Source organism: Danio rerio, chromosome 2 (genome assembly GCF_049306965.1).
Source record: "Danio rerio strain Tuebingen ecotype United States chromosome 2, GRCz12tu, whole genome shotgun sequence".
NCBI classification, from domain to species: domain Eukaryota; kingdom Metazoa; phylum Chordata; class Actinopteri; order Cypriniformes; family Danionidae; genus Danio; species Danio rerio.
The window spans coordinates 47985533-48007582 of NC_133177.1; the positions used below are offsets into that span (position 1 = coordinate 47985533).

At 36.0% G+C, this 22050-nt stretch overlaps 1 protein-coding gene across 3 annotated transcripts in view; it reads left to right on the plus strand.

The window, feature by feature from the left end:
- ece2a (endothelin converting enzyme 2a) overlaps positions 1-22050 on the plus strand; it is a 142967-nt gene that overhangs the window by 51098 nt on the left and 69819 nt on the right. For all 3 annotated transcript variants that reach the window (XM_009298793.5, XM_001341955.10, XM_073929735.1), the window contains one exon: positions 3635-3918. In XM_009298793.5, coding sequence (XP_009297068.2) covers positions 3635-3918 — 284 coding nt within the window. The remainder of the gene's footprint in view (positions 1-3634; positions 3919-22050) is intronic.

Here is a 22050-nt window from a genome sequence, read left to right on the forward strand (position 1 = left end):
TGGTTGATTTTGTAGTCTTGTTGAATTTTGTTGAGCTGAGTTGAGTTTTGTTGAGTTGTTATCTGACAAAATACCATCGCTTATACAGTTATTATTTCTACTTTTAAAAAGGTACTGTATTCATAATTTTTTAAAATTGTAAATGAACACAACAGTGAACGAAGTTTGGAGTAAAAATACTAACAGTAATATGTTTTGTTAACTGTTCAAATGTTTAAAAAAATAGAACTTTAAAACAAGTTTTTATTTTTAATTTTAACATAATATTTTGTACAATGTAAAAGAAAATGAAAAAAATTTGCCTAATTGACTAAATAAATCTAAACTCACACAAAGGCTACATCGCATTTAAGTTACAATTATTGTTAGACAACATTGTTCGGAAGTGTTGAAATATTTACATTTGGTGGAATAACCCTGATTTTTCTCTCCCAACAAATAAAAAAAATTATAATGAGCAACCTTCTGGAAAAAAAGAAGCTACAAATGGCAATATTGTTATTTGGAATTTGGAAGAAATATTATCAGACCATAATAGAAAAGAAAATTAAACATTTACTTTATTTAATAGTCCCAATACTTAAATAAATCATTTTATTCTATAGAAATAAAACGACAACTTAATGTAAAAAGAATAGCTGTTAACATCTAAAATGGTTTTCGCATTTAGAGTTGGATAGTTTAATTAAATTTTTTATTCTTTTAATAAAAAAATCGGGACAGTTTTAGTGTAATGCCCAAGCCTATAGTAACAATAGTACAGGATCTACATATCTATTTGTAATTACTGTTTATAGCAAATAACAACCTCTATATTATATTCATTTCTTTTTGCATATCCCTGATTATTAACGACAACCTGTACAGTACGTTCATCTATTTGTAAATATCTGATTCTTGTTAATACAACGTGTATTATGTTCATAGCATTCATTTGTAAATATTACCCATAGTTTTCTATGTGCACGTTTAACTTCTAGTTATATCTTGCACTTGCTGCTATTCCACTTCTGGTTAGACCTAAACTGCATTTCGTTGCCTTGTACTTGTACATGTGTAATGAAAATAAAGTTAATTCTAATCCAATTATAACAGACATGATGGGTTTACTGAATGGACTCAAAAAAGGAGCTATTTTATATTTTATTTTTGTGCAAACTGACACACTTGCAGACAATGGTTTTACAATGAGATCTAGGAGAAGAGTGGCAGCGTGAGGGAGATAAATGCTCTATAAAGGGCTATAAATAGAGTTTGAGACACACTCTGCTTTAATCGTAGTGTTTGGAGCCTTCAGGGAAAGGCCTTTCGTCCTGATGGGAATACGACACACAAAAACACTGAAAGAGCCGCAACTTTCCTAAGAAACATGATCTGTGCATTCAGTGTTAAGTGAGAAGAGAGAAGTGTCAACTACAGGCTGAGGTGAAGAACTGTTAAAAACACCGAAGACAGAAAATGCCTTTGATTAAACACCCTCTGTAAGATTGCTCGTCAAGCACTCTTTAATTAGACTAACGAACGGAGGCGATAATTAAAGTTGCTCGCGCCTCAGGAGCTGAGGCACCCAACCCCCTGTCCCGCAACAGGAAATCTCAACATGTGACTTCCTGTCACTCACACCTCTAGTTAGATTGCTGGGTTTTGAATCTTTTGACAACTTTATATTTAAAAAGTCATGTAGTTTACTGGTAATGTATTAATGTTTTAATCATTCCCGCTAACATTTGAGCGCTGTTGAGCACATTCCTAAACACAGCTTGTTTGGCATTGTGTTCATGTGCTCAACAGAAATGACTGTGATTGGCCAGGAAGGTCATCAGTTCATTGAACTTACCACTGTTTACTGAATGTAAACACAGATACAGGGACACTGGAGCATTTCAAAGTCACGTTGATAAGCTGGTTTGTCTAAGTTGACATACGAGCAATCTGCTGATGAATTGCGGCTTCAAAATGCTCCAGTGTCCTTGTATCTGTGTTTGCGCTTAGTAAACTGTGGTAAGTTTGGTGAACTGATGACCTTCACGGCCAATCACAGTCATTTCTATTAAACACGTGATCACCATGCCAAATCAGCGCTGTTTGGAACGTGCTCAACAGAAATGTGCTCAAATGTTAGTGGGAGATGGACATTTTTAAAATGTCAGTATCGATTGATATCGAATTCCAATATCGTGACCACCCTAAATGCAAGGTAACTCACAGTTGTCTATCACAATTGATCTGTCTTTAATTTCTACCAATGTGTTTTTATTATTATTAATAGTGCTGTCCTCACGTGTCAGAAATAAGTATTTCCCCTTTTATTGCTTATAAAATTATTTTTTAATAGAAAATTTAAGAAAGTTGCCCAAGTTGGCCACGGACATTTTGTTTCAGGAATGGCAATGAAAGCCAAAATATTGAATTCTATTATGTATTTATCAACCCCCAGTTTTTACTCTTGTTTAAGGGCCAAATTTGATAAGTTGTAAGGTTTAAAGTTCAAAATTATACATCCTCCTTTATGCATAGCTTCTTTCATTAAAATTGTTGTGTGCAACAAAATGTTACTGTCAATTAAAAATAAGCTCAAGTTAATAAGAGAATTGCATCATCAAAGTTTGGTTTAGACATAAAAACCAGAACAGAGGTGCACACTGAATAAGCTGCCAGAATGCTAATAAAGATGTTTAAGAACACTGCAAAAAAAACAAACACACAAAAAATCCAAATACCAGCAATAACTGAATTAATGTAGAAGATAGAGGGTAGAAACAAGGGATATCATCAGCCAGTAAGATAACTTTGAATGATTTCTTATAATAAGGAAACAGAGTCTTTAGTAAAGAAAAAAATGTCTTAAAATAAGTATTATAACATTTATTTGAAGCAGTGTATTTATTCTTATTATCTTAAAACTAACTTTTTAAGCAGTTTGCTTTTCTTCTTTTGTGTGAATGTCTTAAAAGAGTTATTTAACAGGAGAAGTCCTCTTAATTTAATAATTGACATTTATATTATCTACTATGTTTTATTCAAATAAGACTTGACAGTAGTTACAATACAAAATGTTTACTGTTTGCTACTCAAAATACTGAAGATTACTGCAACAAAACATAATGGAATGTATTTTGTCACAAAATATCAAGTATACAGCGAATGTGATTTAGGGTTTTTTTTAATGGGCAAACCTAAAGGGTTAGTTCACCAAAAAATGAACTGTGGAAAGAAACTCATAAAGGTTTAAAAGCTCTTGAAGGAGTAAAAAATTAGTAAATAAAATTTATTTTTTGGTAAATTATTCCTTTGAAACCAGTTATTACAGCCAAAATAAACTCTTAAAAACCTAAGTCTGTTCTTAAATGATGTCTTATTGTGATTAAGCTACATTGGCAGGTAAAATACCTTACTTAAGGCTGTACTAATTGAAAAAAAAGATGAACAATCTTTAAAAAAAGATCTTACAAGTATTGTATTCTTAATACAAGTTCTATTAGATTTTTTTAGAAATCAAATTGTAAGAGTTGACTGGATAAGGGGTTTTGTGGTGTATGTATTGTTTTCAAGCCTATTTATTCAAAACACACAATGTGTCAAATTCTCAAACTGTTTTTCACAAGTCAGATTGTGTTTTTTTTCTCTCTGTCAGGTTGTGGTAGCAGTGCGCTGAGCTATGATATGTGCCAGGCCGGCTACAGCTCCATCACTAATGTGGATTACTCTAGTGTCTGTGTGGAGAGTATGGCGGAGAGACACAAGGACTGCGCTCAGCTCAGCTGGCTGTGTATGGACGCCCGTCGCTTGGCCTTCCCTGATGGCGTGTTTGATGTGGTTTTGGAGAAGGGGACTCTGGACGCCATGCTGGTAGAGGAGACTGACCCGTGGAAGATCTCTGAGAACGCAGCTCGATTGCTGCACCAGGTTCTCCTGGAGGTAAGGAACTACACCCGTGCTATTTTTGAATTGGGTTGAACACACTATAATGTGTCCTGTGACTAAAAAGTGATCATAAACGAATATTTTCTCAATTCAATTTACAATCGGCTTGGACCCGGAAACAGTATTTCATATATCACGCATAATAAGTCATGACTTAAGAAAAGAATAGCCACAGCTTTATCATTTGTGTAGTGTAGGAGGCAGGATGCTTCAGATTGTGGACAACATTTCATTGGACAGGAAAGCAGATGACAAGCTGAAGTGCAGGGTGACGTCATCAAAATCAGAAACCTTTTTTGGAACACTCCTCTAGGGTCTGGAGCAGCAACTCATTTGCGTGTAAAGACATGCATGAAAACAATGCTTTTGCTTCTGATCATAAAGGCTTTGATGATATAAATGATCCTTCCTTAATGTTTTGTGCAGAAACGGAAACAAGGAATTGAATCTTGGGACAGCTGAGAGCTATATTAGATCTTGTAAAACAGCACAATCTTTCCCCTTTTAACATATCAGACTAAAGTTTGCTCATGTTTAACATCTCTTATAATCCAGTGTTCTGGTAGTTTTCATGACTTATTTATCAGATAAGGGACTTGACAGAATAATTTTTTTTTATTCTTCCTTTTAAACTCAGTTATTTGACTTCCCTCATAAATCTAAGAGAATATTTATGAATAACTTGAGGTTCTGTATGTAATTTGCTTGTCGGTTATTTCCCACAACACTATTCTAGAGCAGGGGTGTCAAACTCAATTTCTGGAGGGCCGAAGCCCTGCACAGTTTAGTTCCAACCCTGCTCCAACAACACCTTTCAAACAAGCCTGAAGGACTCAATTAGTTTGATCAGGTGTGTTTAATTAGGGTTGAAACTAAACTGTGCAGAGCTGTGGCCCCTTTGGAACTGAGTTTGACACCTGTGTTCTAGAGGATGTGCAAGTCAGATTCTTAGTTGTAGCCTCTTTTAGTAAAGAAACCACACTATTTCAATCAAAAGAGACAGTCCCAGGATGCTACACAAAGGCCAGTGTGCCAGTTTGCACAACACTTATAGTTTAGGTTAGTTTGTTATATTCGACTTAAGGTTTTTATTAGAGTTGAGTTTATTAAAAAAGTTTTCTATGACCTATAGGTTATAAGATTGAAAACAAACTTTCTTTGCCGGAAACGCTGTGTTTGTTTTGGTTTCTTTAACCCACCCAATGCCATTTTAGCCAATTATATATTTTAGCACCCCAGATTGCCTTGGTGGAAAACCAAGGCAATCTGGCATATTGTCGTATTTCATTCACTCAGTCAGGAAGACTTTCAAAGTGTGCGTTTGTGACCAAAATGCGACCTCCGGTGGGCAGTGCCAAACTCCCAAATGAGACGCGGATTCAGAGCTCCACATGAGGTTATTAATTAGCAAATAATATAAATATTCCAAATGTAAACATTAGGTGAGCAGGTCACATTGTAGCCCTGTGTCCTAATGACATGCTACAGTACGTGTCGAGATTTACAGTGATAAGCAATTTGGCTGTTTGCACAAGAAGAGATATGACAGAAATTTAAATACATCCATTCAGAAGCACAGAATAGTGCACTCACTGCACTTCAACAAAATGGTAAGTTTTATATTGTAATTAATACATAATAACCATCTTTACCATTATTAAATGTAGATGCTGAATCACTAATATAAGTCACAATTCTGAAGTTCAATTTAAGACGTTTATTTTATTTTCAGGATCTGTGATGAACTATCTGCTGCTGCTTTTAGTATGGCAATAAATATCCTGAAAAATGACGTTTAAACTCACATTGTTAGCATTTAACACTGTGTACCTGAGGCGACAGTTTTCTGTTATTCAGTGGCAAGAAATGGAAGCTGTTCTGTTGGTTAGAACAAAAACTCCTTTTAATATGGAAATTTTTTCTTCTATCGTGTGCCATTGCTTTAACATAAAAAATTGTTTATGTCTTAAATCAACCTTTAGACTCGATAGTCAGGCAAGCTCCTGTTTGTGTCCTCAGTCTGACAACTTGCGTGGAAGAGTCAGAGAAAATGTGTGTTGAACTTACGCACTGCACCTTTAAAATTTAGAATGTAAATTGGCCTGTAAAAATAGGCAAATATGATCAGAATCTAAAACCGTTTTTTTATTGTTGTTTTAAAATGCAGTGTGTTCCTGTGATGTTTATCCAGAATTTTCTGTCCTAATGTTTTTTTATAGAAACTGTAAGATTTTTAATAACTAATATTTAGTATATTTTAGCCCATTCTTAATGAATAAAAAAGTTAGAATACTCTGTATGTTTTAATGCCTCCATACCTTTTAAAAATTCTAATAATAAAGGACAGTTTACCAAAAAAGAAAACTGTCTTCATTTACTCATCCTCTACTTGTTCCAAACCAGTTTAAGATTTTGTGTTCAAAATTTGTATAAATGATGACAGAATTAAATTTTTTGGTGAACTATCACTTTAATTTAAGCTATTTTTAAGTTAAAGGGAAAACGAAACAAAGTTATCCAATCATCGGCTACTTTATTAGGTACATTTCACATGTACTGGGTTGCCTTCAGAACCACCTTAATCCTTCGTGGCATAGATTCAGCAAGGTACTGGTAATATTCCTCAGAGATTATGGTTCATTTTCACCTGATAGCACCACGCAGTTGCTGCAGATTTATGGGCTGCACATCCATGATGCAAATCCGCTGTTCCACCACATCCCAAATATGCTCTATTGAATTGAGATCTGGTGACTGTGGAGGCCATTTGAGTACAGTGAACTCATTGTCATGTTCTAGAAACCTTCTGAGATGATTCGCGCTTTATGACATGGTGTGTTATTCTGCTGGAAGTAGCCATCAGAAGATGGAGACACTGTGGTCACAAAGGGATGGACATGGTCAGCAACAATACTCAGGTAGGCTGTGGCATTGACACGATGCTCAATTGGTTCTAATGGGCCCAAAGTTTGTCAAGAAAAATTTACCACACCATTACACCACCACCACTAGTCTGAACTGTTGATACAAGTCAGGATGAATCCATGCTTTCATGTTGTTGATGCCAAATTCTGACCCTACCATCCGAATGTTGCAGCAGAAATCAGGACTCTTCAGACCAGGCAACGTTTTTTCAATCTTCTATTGTCCAATTTGGTGAGCCTGTGTGAGTTTTAGCCTCAGTTTCCAGTTCTTAGCTGACAGGAGTGGCTCCCGATGTGGTCTTCTTCTGCTGTTGCCCATCCGCGTTAAGGTTTGACGCGTTGATGCTCTTCTGCATAGCTTGGTTGTAACGAGTGCTTATTTGAGTTACTGTTGCCTTGAATCAGTCTGGTCATTCTCCTCTGGCATCAACAAGGCATTTGCACCCACAGAACTGCCGCTAACTGGATATTTTCACTTTTTTGGACCATTCTCTGTAAACCCTAGAGATGGTTGTGTGTGAAAATCCCAGTAGATCAGCAGTTTCTGAAATACTTAGACCAGCTTATCTAGCACCAACAACTATGCCCCTTTTAAAGTCACTCAAATCACCTTATTTCCCCATTTTGATGCTCAGTTTGAACTGCAGCAGATTGTGTTGACCATGTCTACTTGCCTAAAGGCATTGATTTTGCTGTCATGTGATTGTCTGAAGGTTTTGGAACAATTAAAGGATGAGTAAATAATGCTGGAATTTTCAGTTTTGGGTGAACTATCCCTTTAAGTGAATAAGTACTGTACTCTCAAAAGCCATGCCCACATATTTATAAATTTTACCAAGAGAGCTGTAAAATTACCAGCACTTTGATTTTAAGCAGTCTACCTTTGGCAGCTCGCTTAAATCAGGAGAAGCATTTCATGAATGCCGGTCGCATGAGTCAATTTTTCCCACTTGGATAGAGGTTTGAAGAACTTCCACATCTGTCACATCTCTTAATGAAGATTGCAGGAAATCACAGCACGGCCGACGTGCTAAGAGCATCTGACTCATGTTTAGTCACATAAGATGCGAAATGTTTTTCCCTTACATCCATAAATGAGTGATTCAGACCATATGTTATTAAACTCGCAGGCGCTGAGAGGCTTTCGCTCAATCCCACAACGCACTACTACTAAGAATTATTCATCATGTGTCACAGCAAGGGCCACAGCAGCTACAGCATGTTGTTTACATCTTAAAGGCCTGCTAATAGTTGTTTTGGCTTTTACAAATATTTCCGTACGATCTAACCCTTCATCACAGCAGAAATCACAGAGCCATTTATATTTCATCTCTTTCTCTCGTGTTAATAGCGTAGCAGTCAGTTCAGTTTCCTCCCTTCATAGTTTATTCATCAGTATGTCAGAGCAGCACAGATTAGCCTGGCAGTCTGTGTGTGTGTGTGTGTGTGTGTGTGTGTAAGTGTGTGTGTAAGTGTGCGCATGTGTGTGTTTCAGGATCCCTTTGATGTAATTCATATTTGGTTGACTGCAACAATGCCAAAATACATACACACTGTAAAACCCAACCGTCAACTTTATCAAATGAAATGTGTAGTTACTCAAAATTGACTGAAAGTTAATTCTACTCATTTAAAAAGACTTTTGAACTCCATGTTGAAGGTAATGAGTTAAATAAATACCTCATTACTTCAACCCAAAGGGCACCTAGGTTACTACTTTTTCCAGATTTAAAGGGCTCATAGTTTAAGATTTAATATTAATATTATGGTTCTTCTGTGTGCTAGTTTAGGTTCAGTTCAAAACACAATTCAGATTTTTTATTATAATGTGTTAAAAAGTGTTATTTTGTGGGCGTGTACACAGCTCGCTGTTTTAGGGGTGTGTTGCTTTACATGAAAATTAGTTTTAAATTCCCACCCAATGTAACAAGGGGGCGGAGCCAAGAGCTCCCCTGCTCTGTTTGGCAACAGACAGGCAGACATAGAGAAGCAGAATAAGTGAGAGGATCAGCCTTCAGCCGTACATGTACGACTCAGACACAGATTAAGCAGAGAGTACACAATCATTTGTGTCTTTTGTATAGTTTTACAGTCAACTGTGTGCTAGTTTAAGTTCCGAGCTTGTACACCGAGACTAATAACCACGCACACTGAATTAACTTTGACTGAGGCACCGGATGACTCGCTTAGAGCCGCAACACGGCACACCAGACACGCACATTCACATGTTATTTAAAATGAAACTATTCAGATGGCGCTGTGTGGCACGGCAGAAATAAGAAGTGTCCTGATTCGTGGCTGGGCGCTACGGACATCCATTGACTTGAAGCGCCGTTGTTTGTACCCTGATAGAAACCTATGTTTACAATTCTAAAATGCATCTCGCTGCATCGCCGAACGGCGTTTCTGATGTGCAACACAGGCAAGTTTGTTATTTTATTTCCAATGGAGCGACACTCACGTGAGGCAACGCGCTCGCACTTTCCAGTTGCACCTAGTTAAGATCACACTCACAGAGAGCTTCTGTGACCGCAAGAAATGCAAACAGCTGAAGTTTAAGGTAGACGCAATGAAAAGTACAGTAGTTTGCAAACCTACCTACAAACAATTTAAGTTAAAAACAATAATTCCGATTACAGCGATCATGTGGTGAATGTTGAGCCCAGTGAGCCTTGCATCTAAAAATAGAGCAAGGGTGTTCCTTTAGTGACATTGCTTTGACTCGCATGCTGAAAATGGCGGACGTGAAACAACAAAAAGAGAATAAAGTGATGCATGCCGCTCCAATTGGTCAATTGTTTTTATGTTGTTAAATTGAAAAAAAAAAAGGACTGGGTCTGTTTCACCCCAATATGACGGTCTATACACTATACTTACGCACATGTCTGTCCAAACAGCTTGAAAAGTAGATTTTTCACCATAGGTGCCCTTTAATATAAGTCTTTCTTTTGTGTCTTCTGAATGTGTCTGCAAAGTTTCAGCTCAAAACACCCATTAGATTATTTATTATGCCTTTCAGAAGTTTCAATTTTATAGCTCTAACCATCAGGTCGCGGTTTTCGTGATCTGTTCCTTTAAGGCTAGTCCTTCACGCCCACCTTTTTTACGTGCCTGTCAGCGTGCCTTAGTCTCCTCCCTCAGCTGCGTCAGACAACAGACAGACAGCGTCTTCCTTGAAGCGTCTTCCTTTATAATTGTTCTGACACGCGGCTGTGGTGATAAAGTAAATCGCTGTGCTTTATTACACACATGCACTGTTTTAAAACATTTTAAACTTGTAAAATTCACTTTTGATCACATTTGATGATGATTGATGATCCTAGCAAACTGAACAGACCTTTTTTTCCCGGTTGCTTTGCGCATGTTTGTCTTGTTGATATGATTATACGCATTACTATGGAGACATGTTAATAGACAGCTCTCAATCAGTTCGGTGGGTGGGAAAATCGCACTCCTACATCAAGCTGTGGTCGGGCTCAAAACCGCTCCAGTTAGACCACCATTTTTATGTTGTTAAATTGAAAAAAAAAAGCACTGAGTCTTTTTATATCACCCCAATATGACAGTCTATACAATATACCTACACAAATGTCTGTCCAAAGCACCATAGGTGCCCTTTAAATGGAGTAAGTTCACAGTATTCATATATATTAGTTTTTTTACTCAAATGGTTTGTTGTAATCGATTTCCTCAAACGGTTTAAGTTGCCTTAATTTATTGAGTTTTACAGTATTTAGTAGGTTTGAGTTCTCTTCATCTTCTCTTTATTGGGTTTTGCTGTGCTTTATTGGCTTTAACTGTACTTTGTTTACTCCAATAGATTAAGTTCACAGTACTCGTCAAGATTAGTTTTTTAACTTAAACCGTTTGAGGAAACCGATTACAACAAACCATTTAAGTTACCTTAACTCTTTGGGTTTTACAGTGCAGTTAAAGTCAAAATTATTAGCCCTTCTGTGAGTTTTTATTTCTTTTTTTAAATATTTCCCAAATTATGTTTAACAGAGCAAGGAAATTTTCACAGTATGTCTGATGATGTTTTTTTCTTCTGGAGAAAGTCTTATTTGTTTTATTTTGGCTAGAATAAAAGCAGTTTTTAAGGTCAATATTATTAGCTCCATTAAAGCAATATTTATTTTAGATATTCTACAGAACAACCAATCGTTTGGCCTAATTGCCTAACCAATCAATTGGCCTAATAACTCTAACTAGCCTAATTAACCCAATTAAGCCTTTAAATCATGAACCTGGAATTATAAGGTCCTATCTGGGTTCTAAATGATTTTGAGATATTGAGCTTTAAAGTTTTTGCATTCCATACAGCAAACAGTATGCGTGTAACAGTTCTCTTTTATACATTACATGACAGAGACCCTAAATGTACAGTATGTAAATTATCAAAATTCTCTCAAAATGCAGACACACCCTTCTAATTCTAAAAGTCTTTGCGCTTGGAATGATAAGGTTCTATGGTCATTAATTGAACCATTACTTTTCAAGAAATACAATCAGTCTGCTTATTAATTTAATAAAAAATAAATAAACATTGGTGTTGTAACGATATGTTAATGTTTGAGAAAGTTTAATTTTTTGCTTTCTATAAGATTTATTTAATGGATTAGGATTATGAACATTATTTTTTTGTTCAAATTAAACATACAAGGCTGAGCTAAATATTTTGTCCAATGCAGATGTAAATGTTATGTAATTTACAGTTGAAGTCAGAATTATTAGTCTCCCTGTTAATTTTTTCCCTCAATTTCTGTTTAACGAGAGATTTTTTTTCAACACACTTCTAAATATTTTTAAAACTAATTTCTAATAACTGATTATTTTATCTTTGCCATGATGACAGTAAATAATATTTGACTAGATATTTTTCAAGACACTTCTATACAGCTTAAAGTGACATTTACAGGCTTAACCAGGTTAATTAGGTTAGTTAGGCAGGTTAGGGTAATATAGGCAAGTTATTGTATAATGATGGTTTGTTCTGTACACTTTAGAAAAAATGGTCTACAGAAATAGAATACAATATTGAAATTCAATCAATCAATGTCTCTGTTGATTTCATCACTACAATGTTTAAGTCATAAACTGTCAAATGACACCAAACATGACAAAAATATATGAAGCCCAAGCAGATTAATTGTGTATGGTGAAAAGCACATGGTTACTGTATGCAAATGGCAGAGATGTGTATTACAGCTGTGATGAAGTCTGGAATGTCTAAGTAGTCCTTCATTTGCATAGAAGGAACAGCATATGATATATTCTAAGCTTACATTACTAATAAAGAAATAATATAATTCCTTACGGATCATGTGACATTGAAGACTAGAGTATTGATGCTGAGGCACAGGAATATATGACATTTTATGATATTGTCAGATAAAAGCAGCATTTTCGTTGTTCGAATGTTTCACAATATCACTGCTTTCACTGCATTAGTGATAAACATCTGCAGTCTTGATCTGCGTAAACATTTGGCAGTTGTAATTATTCTAAACATTTGGCTGCCAGTATATATGCCTGTGCGCATACATATGAGATTATGATGTTGATATATTTGAAGAGCATTTAACAAGGATCTGGTACAATGTCAATACGGTCTCCTCTTGACATAGAAACACATGCATACATCGATAACCCTCTGGCACATTAAAACACTCTTAAACACTTGAACACATTAAACCATCATCATGCCCACTCTTTGTCTCTCTCAGACACACACACACACACACACACACACACACACACACACACACACACACACACACACACACACACATGTAGGTGTGAAATTTATTTTTCAGCCTGACACGCTCCATGAATCACCCACATTCGTTTCCATAGAAACACTGTGCACACACAAGCCTCCCTCCTCAAACGTACACACACACTTTGCCTGACATTGTGTAGATTCACTCTGCTGACCCTCACGCAGTACAAACACAGCTTCAGTCTGCTCATGTTTGCCTGACAATCTAAGTGAGGGCTTGATTGCTTTTATATCAAAGCCATTAGATGCACAACATCTTTATCAGTTTTCAAATAAATATTTTGCTATTTAAATTAGCTGTCGGCAAGCATTTAGGCTTTTTACCAACTTTCTCTGCACTTATAGAGTTCGTGTGTTTTTGTGTAAACCAAAAGAGTGTGTTAAGCTATCTTATTGACTGGAATTTACTGCAAGACGGCGCCTACTGATACTATGGTGTTTCCTTTACTATACTGGGGGATTAGGACTTACTCAGACCGCATGCTGATCATCACTAACACCACTTCCAACAGCAACCTAGTATTCCCATGTGGTCTCCCAACCAGGCTCAGCCCTGCTTAGCTTCAGTAGGTAGCTGGTCTTGGGCAGCAGGGTGATGTGGCTGTGATATTACATTAATATACAGTGCAAATAGTATTCTACCATAGCGCATATGAGATAATTGACGTCAGTACGTAATAATCGATAGTGATCTATTACCGAACCAATACTGAGTCTGCATCGCGGTGAACTGAAGAAACAGTTAATTTTGACACCCCTAGTTTACATGCAGAGCAATATCTGTGTAACCTAAGGGACATAAATATGGTTGCATTGATATGTTAACACTTTTGCAATTTAAATCGTGGCTAACAAGCAACAAGTGACTCCGCAATTCAAGCTTGTGCAGCGCTGATAGAATAAATGCAATTTGCGCATGTATTTGAAAAAGGAACATTCTTTAGTGCATTTAAGGATCCTTTCACACCTAGATTTTTGTTTTGGAACCTGGCACATTTGCCCAGTTAGCGCGGTTTGGTTGGCATAAGTGAATCCAGCAATCACACTCTGATCCACGCCAAAACAATCAGTACAAGATCGTCCGATTGATGTGGTCTTGGGTCGATTGAAACAAACTCTTGAGCAGATCAATTGTTGTGAGAGCAACACAATCCAACGAACTAACAAACCAGGCTGTCACAGTGGTTATGTAATAGTCAAATACGGCTATATGTACAGAGAATTATGATTAGGGCGGGATGTCATTCCTACCAGTAAATGTGTGTTTCATGTCAAATACGAAAGTAAAAGTATGCAGAACTATTAACGAGAGCAGTTTATCCACCAGAAAAATTGACTGAAGTGCAATCTTGGTTTATCTGTTGTCTCTCTCTATAATGTAAAGCCTATAATGCATAATTCTAGCCAAGGGCTATGTATGAGATGTCTTACCTCTGATTTATATTTGGTGACTATGTCTGTGGGTGTCACCATTCAAAATTAAAGCGCAACTTTTTGCTTATAATGTTTTATTGCTCATTGTCATATTAAAATAAGGAAGCATGACAGCTGAGCAGAGCTTTCTGAAAAATAAACTGTGGAACTCTCGTCAATGTGAGGAGTTCATATACTCGAATGTAACTTGTTTTAGCTATTTTAGTCCATTTAGAAACTTTGCCATATGAAGGTGAACCACACTAGGAGCAAGGTGCAACATTGTAACAATTTAAACCCTGTTTCGGAATGAAACAATCGATCTATAGGTGTAAAAGTACCCTAATTCCTAATGCTGTAATGCAACGACTCTCTGATTTTGTGTCTTCTTGGACTCTTTTAATGCCACTGTACATATTTCTAAAGCATCTGCGTCTTGAGGATGGTCGCGATTGAAAATGTGCGATTGGCGCAATGGACTGGAATCAAGGGACTGATTACTAAGGGCCTATTCACACTATGCCATCTGTACCGTGCCCAGGCCCGTTTCCCGGATTGTTTAAGAAGTGTGAGTGCGCTGAATCGGGCTCAGGCACGGTTCACTTGGCCGGCCCTGGCCCGGTTGGAAAAGGTGTGCCTGAGCGCGGTTCACTTGGGCTTTGGCACGGTACGCTTGTGTGTGAGTGCAAAACGCGCCAAAGCCCGAAACTAAAAGCGAGACGTGACTTTTACGGGGCTGTTTCATATGGATTTATTAATCATTCTTACTGTTCAGTGATCGCAAACTGCCGTAGTTTATTAAAGACGAGAACTCCTCACAGCATGACAGCTGCGTGGCTTCAGCAGACCTCCTCATTCCTGCAGCACGAGAGCTTTATGATTGTTTTTGAGCGCCAAAAGTGGCGGATCTGTTCGGCAAAATATCTGACTGCGTGTCACCGCATCCCTAAGGACTGTTTGGCGAAATATTTGACTGCATGTTACTGCATATCAAACCGACTGAAACTATATAACTAGAGAAATCTCCACTGTGTTGAGCGAGAGCGCTTCTCACTGAACAGCGCAGCAGCGATGACGTAAGCGTGCCGAAGCCCGTTTGTGGTGTGAGCACGGGCCGTCGGGGGAGACGAGAGGGGGGACAAGCGTGCTTTGGCCCGGTTCGAGGCAACTGTACCTAGTGTGAGTACGGCCTAATACTAGGCCAATCAGTGCACACAAGAAAAAATTAGACATACAAGTAAGTAGTGGGGCGAAGCAGTGGCGCAGTATGTAGTGCTGTCGCCTCACAGCAAGAAGGTCGCTGGGCCGCTGGTTCGAGCCTCTGCTCAGTTGGCGTTTCTGTGTGGAGTTTGTATGTTCTCCCTACGTTCGTGTGGGTTTCCTCCAGGTGCTCCAGTTCCCCCACAGTCCAAAGACATGTGGTACAGGTAAATTGGGTAGGCTAAATTGTCTGTAGTGTTTGAGTGTGTGTGTGTGAATGTGTTTGTGGATGTTTCCCAGAGATGGGTTGGAAGGGCATCTGCTGCGAAAAAACTTGCTGGTTAAGTTGGTGGTTCATTCTGTGGATCTGTGGATTTTCTAGCGACCCCGGATTAATAAAGGGACTAAGCCGACAAGAAAATGAATGAATGAATGAAGTAAGTAGTGACTGCAGGTTGAAGAAAAATGTACTTAAGTTTTTTAGCTACTTAGCACATATCCTGAGAAAAAAACTATTTGAATAGAGTATTTTTCATTCACTTGGATTTTTCATTTACAAAGATGGATGTTGACAAGCATTGTCATGTTTATCATCTACATTTATTTTCCTGCCTTTTCTCAATGTGGATTTCACTCAATATCCGGAAACATCGATGCTCATTATGGGGAAATTTTAAAATTTCGACGTTGGTTAGACTAATGTCCCTTTGACTTTGACGTTTCTCTTTTAAAACTACAACCAAAAGCAACACAATGTATCAGTATTTGTATTTTCCAGGTTGTTTTGTGGTAAAAATCAGCAGTGGTAACTCATTGAAAGCATCCATTTGACATCAGATACTGCGCAGTTACAATAATGGCGCTCTCATGATCTACAATGTTTTTTATTTTTATAATGTCAATCTTCCATAGATTACTCAGCCTTTACTCACTTGTGTGGTTTTAAACCTATATTATTGCTATTATTTCTGAAGATATATATATATATCTTATATATATATATATATATATATATATATATAGATAAATAGATAGATAGATAGATAGATAGATAGATAGATAGATAGATAGATAGATAGATAGATAGATAGATAGATATGTGTGTGTGTGTGTGTGTGTGTGTGTGTGTGTGTGTGTATATATATATATGTATATATATATATATATATATATATATATATATATATATATATATATATATATATATATATATATATATATATATATATATATATATATATATATATATATATATATATATATATGTATATATATATATATATATATATATATATATATGTATATATATGTATATATATATATATATATATATATATATGTATATATATATATATATATATATATATAAACGGTTGGAAACCATAACCATTAACTTTTTACAGTTGGAAAAACAAATACTATGGAAGTCAATGGTTACAGGTTTCTAACATTTTCCAAAATATTAATTTTGTGAAAAAAAGAAACTCAGAGGTTTGGAACAAGACAAGTGTGAGTAAATAAGCACAACATTTTCAATTTTGGGTAAATCCCCTAAAAAAAAAACATAATTTTTGTTATGTACCGCCCGCAGTACATACTGTAGCATGCTTTAAGGGGTAACTTCACAAAATGTAACAACTCCCTACAAAAAGAATAACATGTCATAAATCATTTGAAAACTGAGATTCTTGTGATTAAAACAATTCCAACCATTTAAAAACACAGCAAACACAGCAGACCCAATTAGTGTCATTGTCAAACTGCCAACAACCGAAGAAACAAAAACAAACTGAAAAAACTTACATTTTATGCCTCCTGTCTGTCCTCAGATCCATAACATCTCAACAAACAGGGTGTAATTACACTGGGTCCAGCCAATCCAATTCTGTGAAATATTTAGTCAACAACACATTTATATGTTAAACATCCACATAATGCACCGCTATCATCTCAAACTGGTCACCGGAGCAATCAAATCTGTAATGTGTTCTGTAGTGTAGCGTCTTTTCAGATGTAAGCATTACTGATATTTTGACATTAACATGGCCACTGACCTTTGCACTTTTGATTGACACTTCATTTGAACCAATAGTTGCTTCCAAGAGCTGTCAATTGAAATCCCAGGTGCGCCCAGGATGAGAGATGGTCCCGCCCTCACTTAAAAAAAATTCAAGAATTTTTGTTTTTGTTTTTGTTTTTCTTGCTTTTTTTTGTTTTTATTTGTATTTAATAATTGTCCCTAACAGCTTTAAGTGTAACCTACATTCGAGCCAAAAATATGCCTGTACAATAAAGCATTCAAGAATTACAGCCTTTTATGTGTCAATGGTTATTAAAGGGCCATTTGGAGTCTCCATGTTGCCTTCTTTGAGGAGTTTCTAGACATTCACTTGGATAAACATGTATAAAACAAATTTTCTATCAATTTTGTTATCAAAAACAGAAAATTTGGCTTGTTAAGGCTTCATGCTTTGATCCAATAGTCTTGTCAAACTGACACCTCCTAATTACAGTCAATTTACAGTCCTCTTAATTTTCTTATTTTTAGTTTTCAGTGTGTCCTAAATTTAATTTACTCAATACCAATAACATTTACAGTGATTCTGACTGATACAGTGCCAAAAATGGTTCAAAAATAGCATGCAATTTACTTTGGGTATGCATTTTGGAGGCATTTTAAGCTAATGTTACAGGGACGCTAAGGGGTTAAGGCTCACAAGTCTTAATACCCAGGGTTCCCTTTAAGTGGAGCATCAAATAAAGTGTTATCTGTATTCAGGAGAATGACTTTAATCTGCATAAACAAACTCGCAGGTCAGCAGGAGTCGAGAAGTTCACGTCTATTTAATAGAAAGTCTGAAGCACATCTGACTGATCAAAACAAATGGTTTGTCTTTTTTATCTGAAAGTGGAAGCGGATGCCCACACACACACACACACACAGACAGACACTCACAGACTTTTACCGTTCTTTTGTTCTTGTCTTTGGTCTTCGCTAATACCTAAAGCTTTCTAATTACCATGCCCAGGGCCCGGTTACATAATACCTAAGCGGAGAGAAAGAGAGAGAGATAGGGAAGCAGCTGAGGATTGGATGGTGAAATTGCACATCAACTCTCATTTTCTCTCCGCTCGTTTTCTTCATTTTGCCTCTCCTTTCTTTGCCCTCCGGCTCATGCGAGTACTCGAAACAGTAAACGAGAGAAAGAGCGAGGATCGAGAGGATGAGCGTCTTATCTGATTTCTTCACTTTTTATTGGTCCTGCATTCAATTGATGAGAAATTATAATCTAACGAATGACATGACATGCTGTAATAGATGTTAATTGCATGTTTTGGTATTTGCTGAGAGAAGTCCCGGAAAGTCTTTAATGGACAGAATGAATTCAATTAGTTTGAAGTGATAGTTGAAGGTTTTGAATGGTAATCACAAATTTAACTTTAGTCTCAATTAATTGTTGAATTAAGTGGTTTGTATGAATAGTTATATGTACACTTATACACTATCTGACAAAAGTCTTGTCGCCTGTCCAGGTTTTGGGAACAACAAATAATTGCTGGACTTCTAGTTGATCATTTTGTATCAGAAGCGGCTTATGTGAAAGGGAAAGGCCTCTAGATTACACTTATTTTACCAAAATCAAATATGATCATGCCTTGATTTTTTTAATTAGGACAGTAAAATCTGACTTTGCTTAGACAAAAGTCTTGTCACTTAAAAGAAATAATGTACAGTATAGAATATAAAGTCATGCTGCAGTGGAAAAAGAATTAATATTGTGGATGACTCCCATGAGCTTGGCGGACTGCATCCATACATCTCTGTAATGACTCAATTAACTAATAAAGACATCTGGAATGGCAAAGAAAGCGTTCTTGCAGGACTTCCAGAGTTCATCAAGATTCTTTGGATTAATTTTCAATGTCTCCTCCTTCATCTTAACCCAGACATGCTCATTAATGTTCATGTCTGTTGAGTGGGCTGGCCAATCCTGGAGCACCTTGACCTTCTTAACTCTCAGGAACTTTGATGTGGAGGCTGAAGTATGAGAAGGAGCTCTATCATGCTGAGGAATTTGCCCTCTCCAACACATTTTTAAGCATAGTAGTTTTAATAACTCATTTCTAATAACTGATTAATTTTATCTTTGCCATGATGACAGTAAATAATATTTTACTAGATATTTTTCAAGATACTGTAATTCAGCAAGTTAGAGTAATTATACAAATCATTGTATAATAATGGTTTGTTCTGTAGACGATCAAAAAAAAAAAAATGCTTACGGAGGCTTTAAAACTGCTTTTGAAAAATTCCTTCCTCTGTTAAACATCATTTGTGAAATACTTGAAAAAGAAATAAAAAAAACACTGGAGGGACTTCAATTGTATATACATAATATTTTTTAAGCTTATAATTACGTATTATTAAAAACATATATTTTTGTGAGTGTGAAGTCATTAAGTAATCCGCTCATCAAAGAGTTTGTTGGCTCCTTTGTTAGTATCATCCATACACAGCAGTGTGCTAACCAGAGCCTGTGTTATGTAATACTGCCGTCGCGATTTCTTCGAATCAGACAGTCAGAGCTGTGTTTGTATCAATCAGATGCTGCAAAATGAATTTTGGGATGTGAGAGTCTCAGTGTGTGGGATGAAGTCTGAGGTATGAGACATATGGAGTGTGAGGTGTTGTCTGAGTGTGTGCTAAACAGCGTCTGTATCTCATGCAAACAAGAATGTTCTTTAAATCCCTGGATTTGAATCTGATTCATGGTAAGAGATGATAATGTGTAATTTCAGTTTGATTGCAAATAACCCTCTCAGGCTCAAATTAGGTTTTAGAAACAGGAAAAGTCTGATATTTAGGGAAAATTATCATATGGGGTAGTACAATAGAATCCTGACTTTTTTAGAGAGACCTTCACATGCAAGGCGTTAGACACTAACGACTAAATATGATATGAACAATAACTTTTTCTACACAACTTTTCAAACAGTGTAACAAATTGCTTTTCAGTGGCAGAACAACAACAAAAACAATATGGGATCCAAATCCAATATCTCAAATTCTCATTGAGTAGGTCATGTTTTCAAGTCACTTTGTCATGTGGTATTTAAGAAACAGTTTTTGTCTTTTGTGTCATCTGGTGAGCCAGTGGGGAAACTGTTTGTTGCTAATGGACAACCAAGTCCTGCAGTGGTACATCTGAGTGAAAAAACCTCATAAAATATGTATCTGGAGTAATAAGGTAGTTAATTTTTAACTGTTGCAAATCAGCAACACCTGCCTTGAGAGGGATGAAGTAAGTTTAAAAAGATAAGTTCCAAACCTGTTTGGCTTTATCTTTTGTTCTTTTACCATTGAACACAAAAGAAGGTATTTTGAATGAGCCATAAGCCATTGAGTTGCATAGAGTGTGTTTTTTCCCACTATGAAAGACAATTCTAAACCTTTTATTCATTTATTTTCCTTCAGCTTAGTCCCTTATTTATCAGGGGTCACCACAGTGGAATGAACTGCCAACTATTCCAGAATATGTTTTACACAGCGGATGCCTAAAGCTTTATGATAAAAATAAATAAATAAATCAGTGTCTGCTGATTAATATAGAAAGGAAAAAGAGCAGCCTCTGATTTAACATTCATAAAGGTTTGGGATTACTTGAGAGTGAGTAAATATTCATATTTGGGTGACTTATCACTTTATTAAGTTTCAAAATACAAAGAACCTTGTTGTTTGTCTTTGACAGATTTTTAGTGATTTTATATATGTTTACACACAGTCAAGTCCAAAATAATTCATACCCCTGCCCCTGGTAAATTCTGAGTTAAAATTTTTGTTCAAATGTAAATAAAATTGAAGAAATATTTTTCCACAACGTTGCCTCTTGTACACCGTCTTATTATCTTTTGGGAGAAGCTTGTGAGAATGCTGGTTGAATAAAAGTAACTTTAAGTCAAAGTTTGCCTGAATAATTTCAGGATTGACTCTATATTAATTATTAAAAATCTGTAAAGACAAACAATTAGGTTCCTGTATACTGTATATGCCTCAGATCAAACAGAAGAGTGTGTGTTGGCGTGATCCATATGCTTTACAAAAGAAACCCACATTAAAAACAGCTGCATCGACATCATTTTTAAACTTTAACTTTAAAACTAGAGTATGGGCTGTCACAGGTCTCAGATTACATTTTCATTTGGCCTTAATGATTTGATGATTATCATTATGGATTATTGCATAAATCAAGTGCTATTCAATTAACCAAGTCTACATCTATTTTCTAACAACTTTTTTTTGCCTTGATTATATGAAATAAAAGTTTAATGTAGTTTTATTTTAGTTTATTTATAATAAGCAGTGAAGTAACACATATTATTTTAAAAGATTTTAGTTTTATTTTGATATAATTACAACCCTGAAATGGAATCAAATCTCACAACCATCTTGATCTTATTATAACTTTCTCTTTATTTGGATTCCTTGTTGTTTTATTTGGATTTATTGTTATTATTTTTAAATATGAATATGGTAAAACAGACAACTAAGCTTATTCATTATTAAATAAAGTCAAGTCATGGCGGTGTCATGTGAAATCACCCTGGGTGATCCTATTGGTTCACTAAAGTTGAAATAGGTGTTGTTTGTAGCACATGATTAAAAAATAAAATAAAAAAAATATATATATGTGGATGCAGTGAAATCTTTTTTTAAATTTATGTAATTTGAGAGAGCTTTATAATGACATAAAACTATTTTATAATATGCTTAAGTTATTATTTTAACTAAAGTCATGTGTTGTGGCA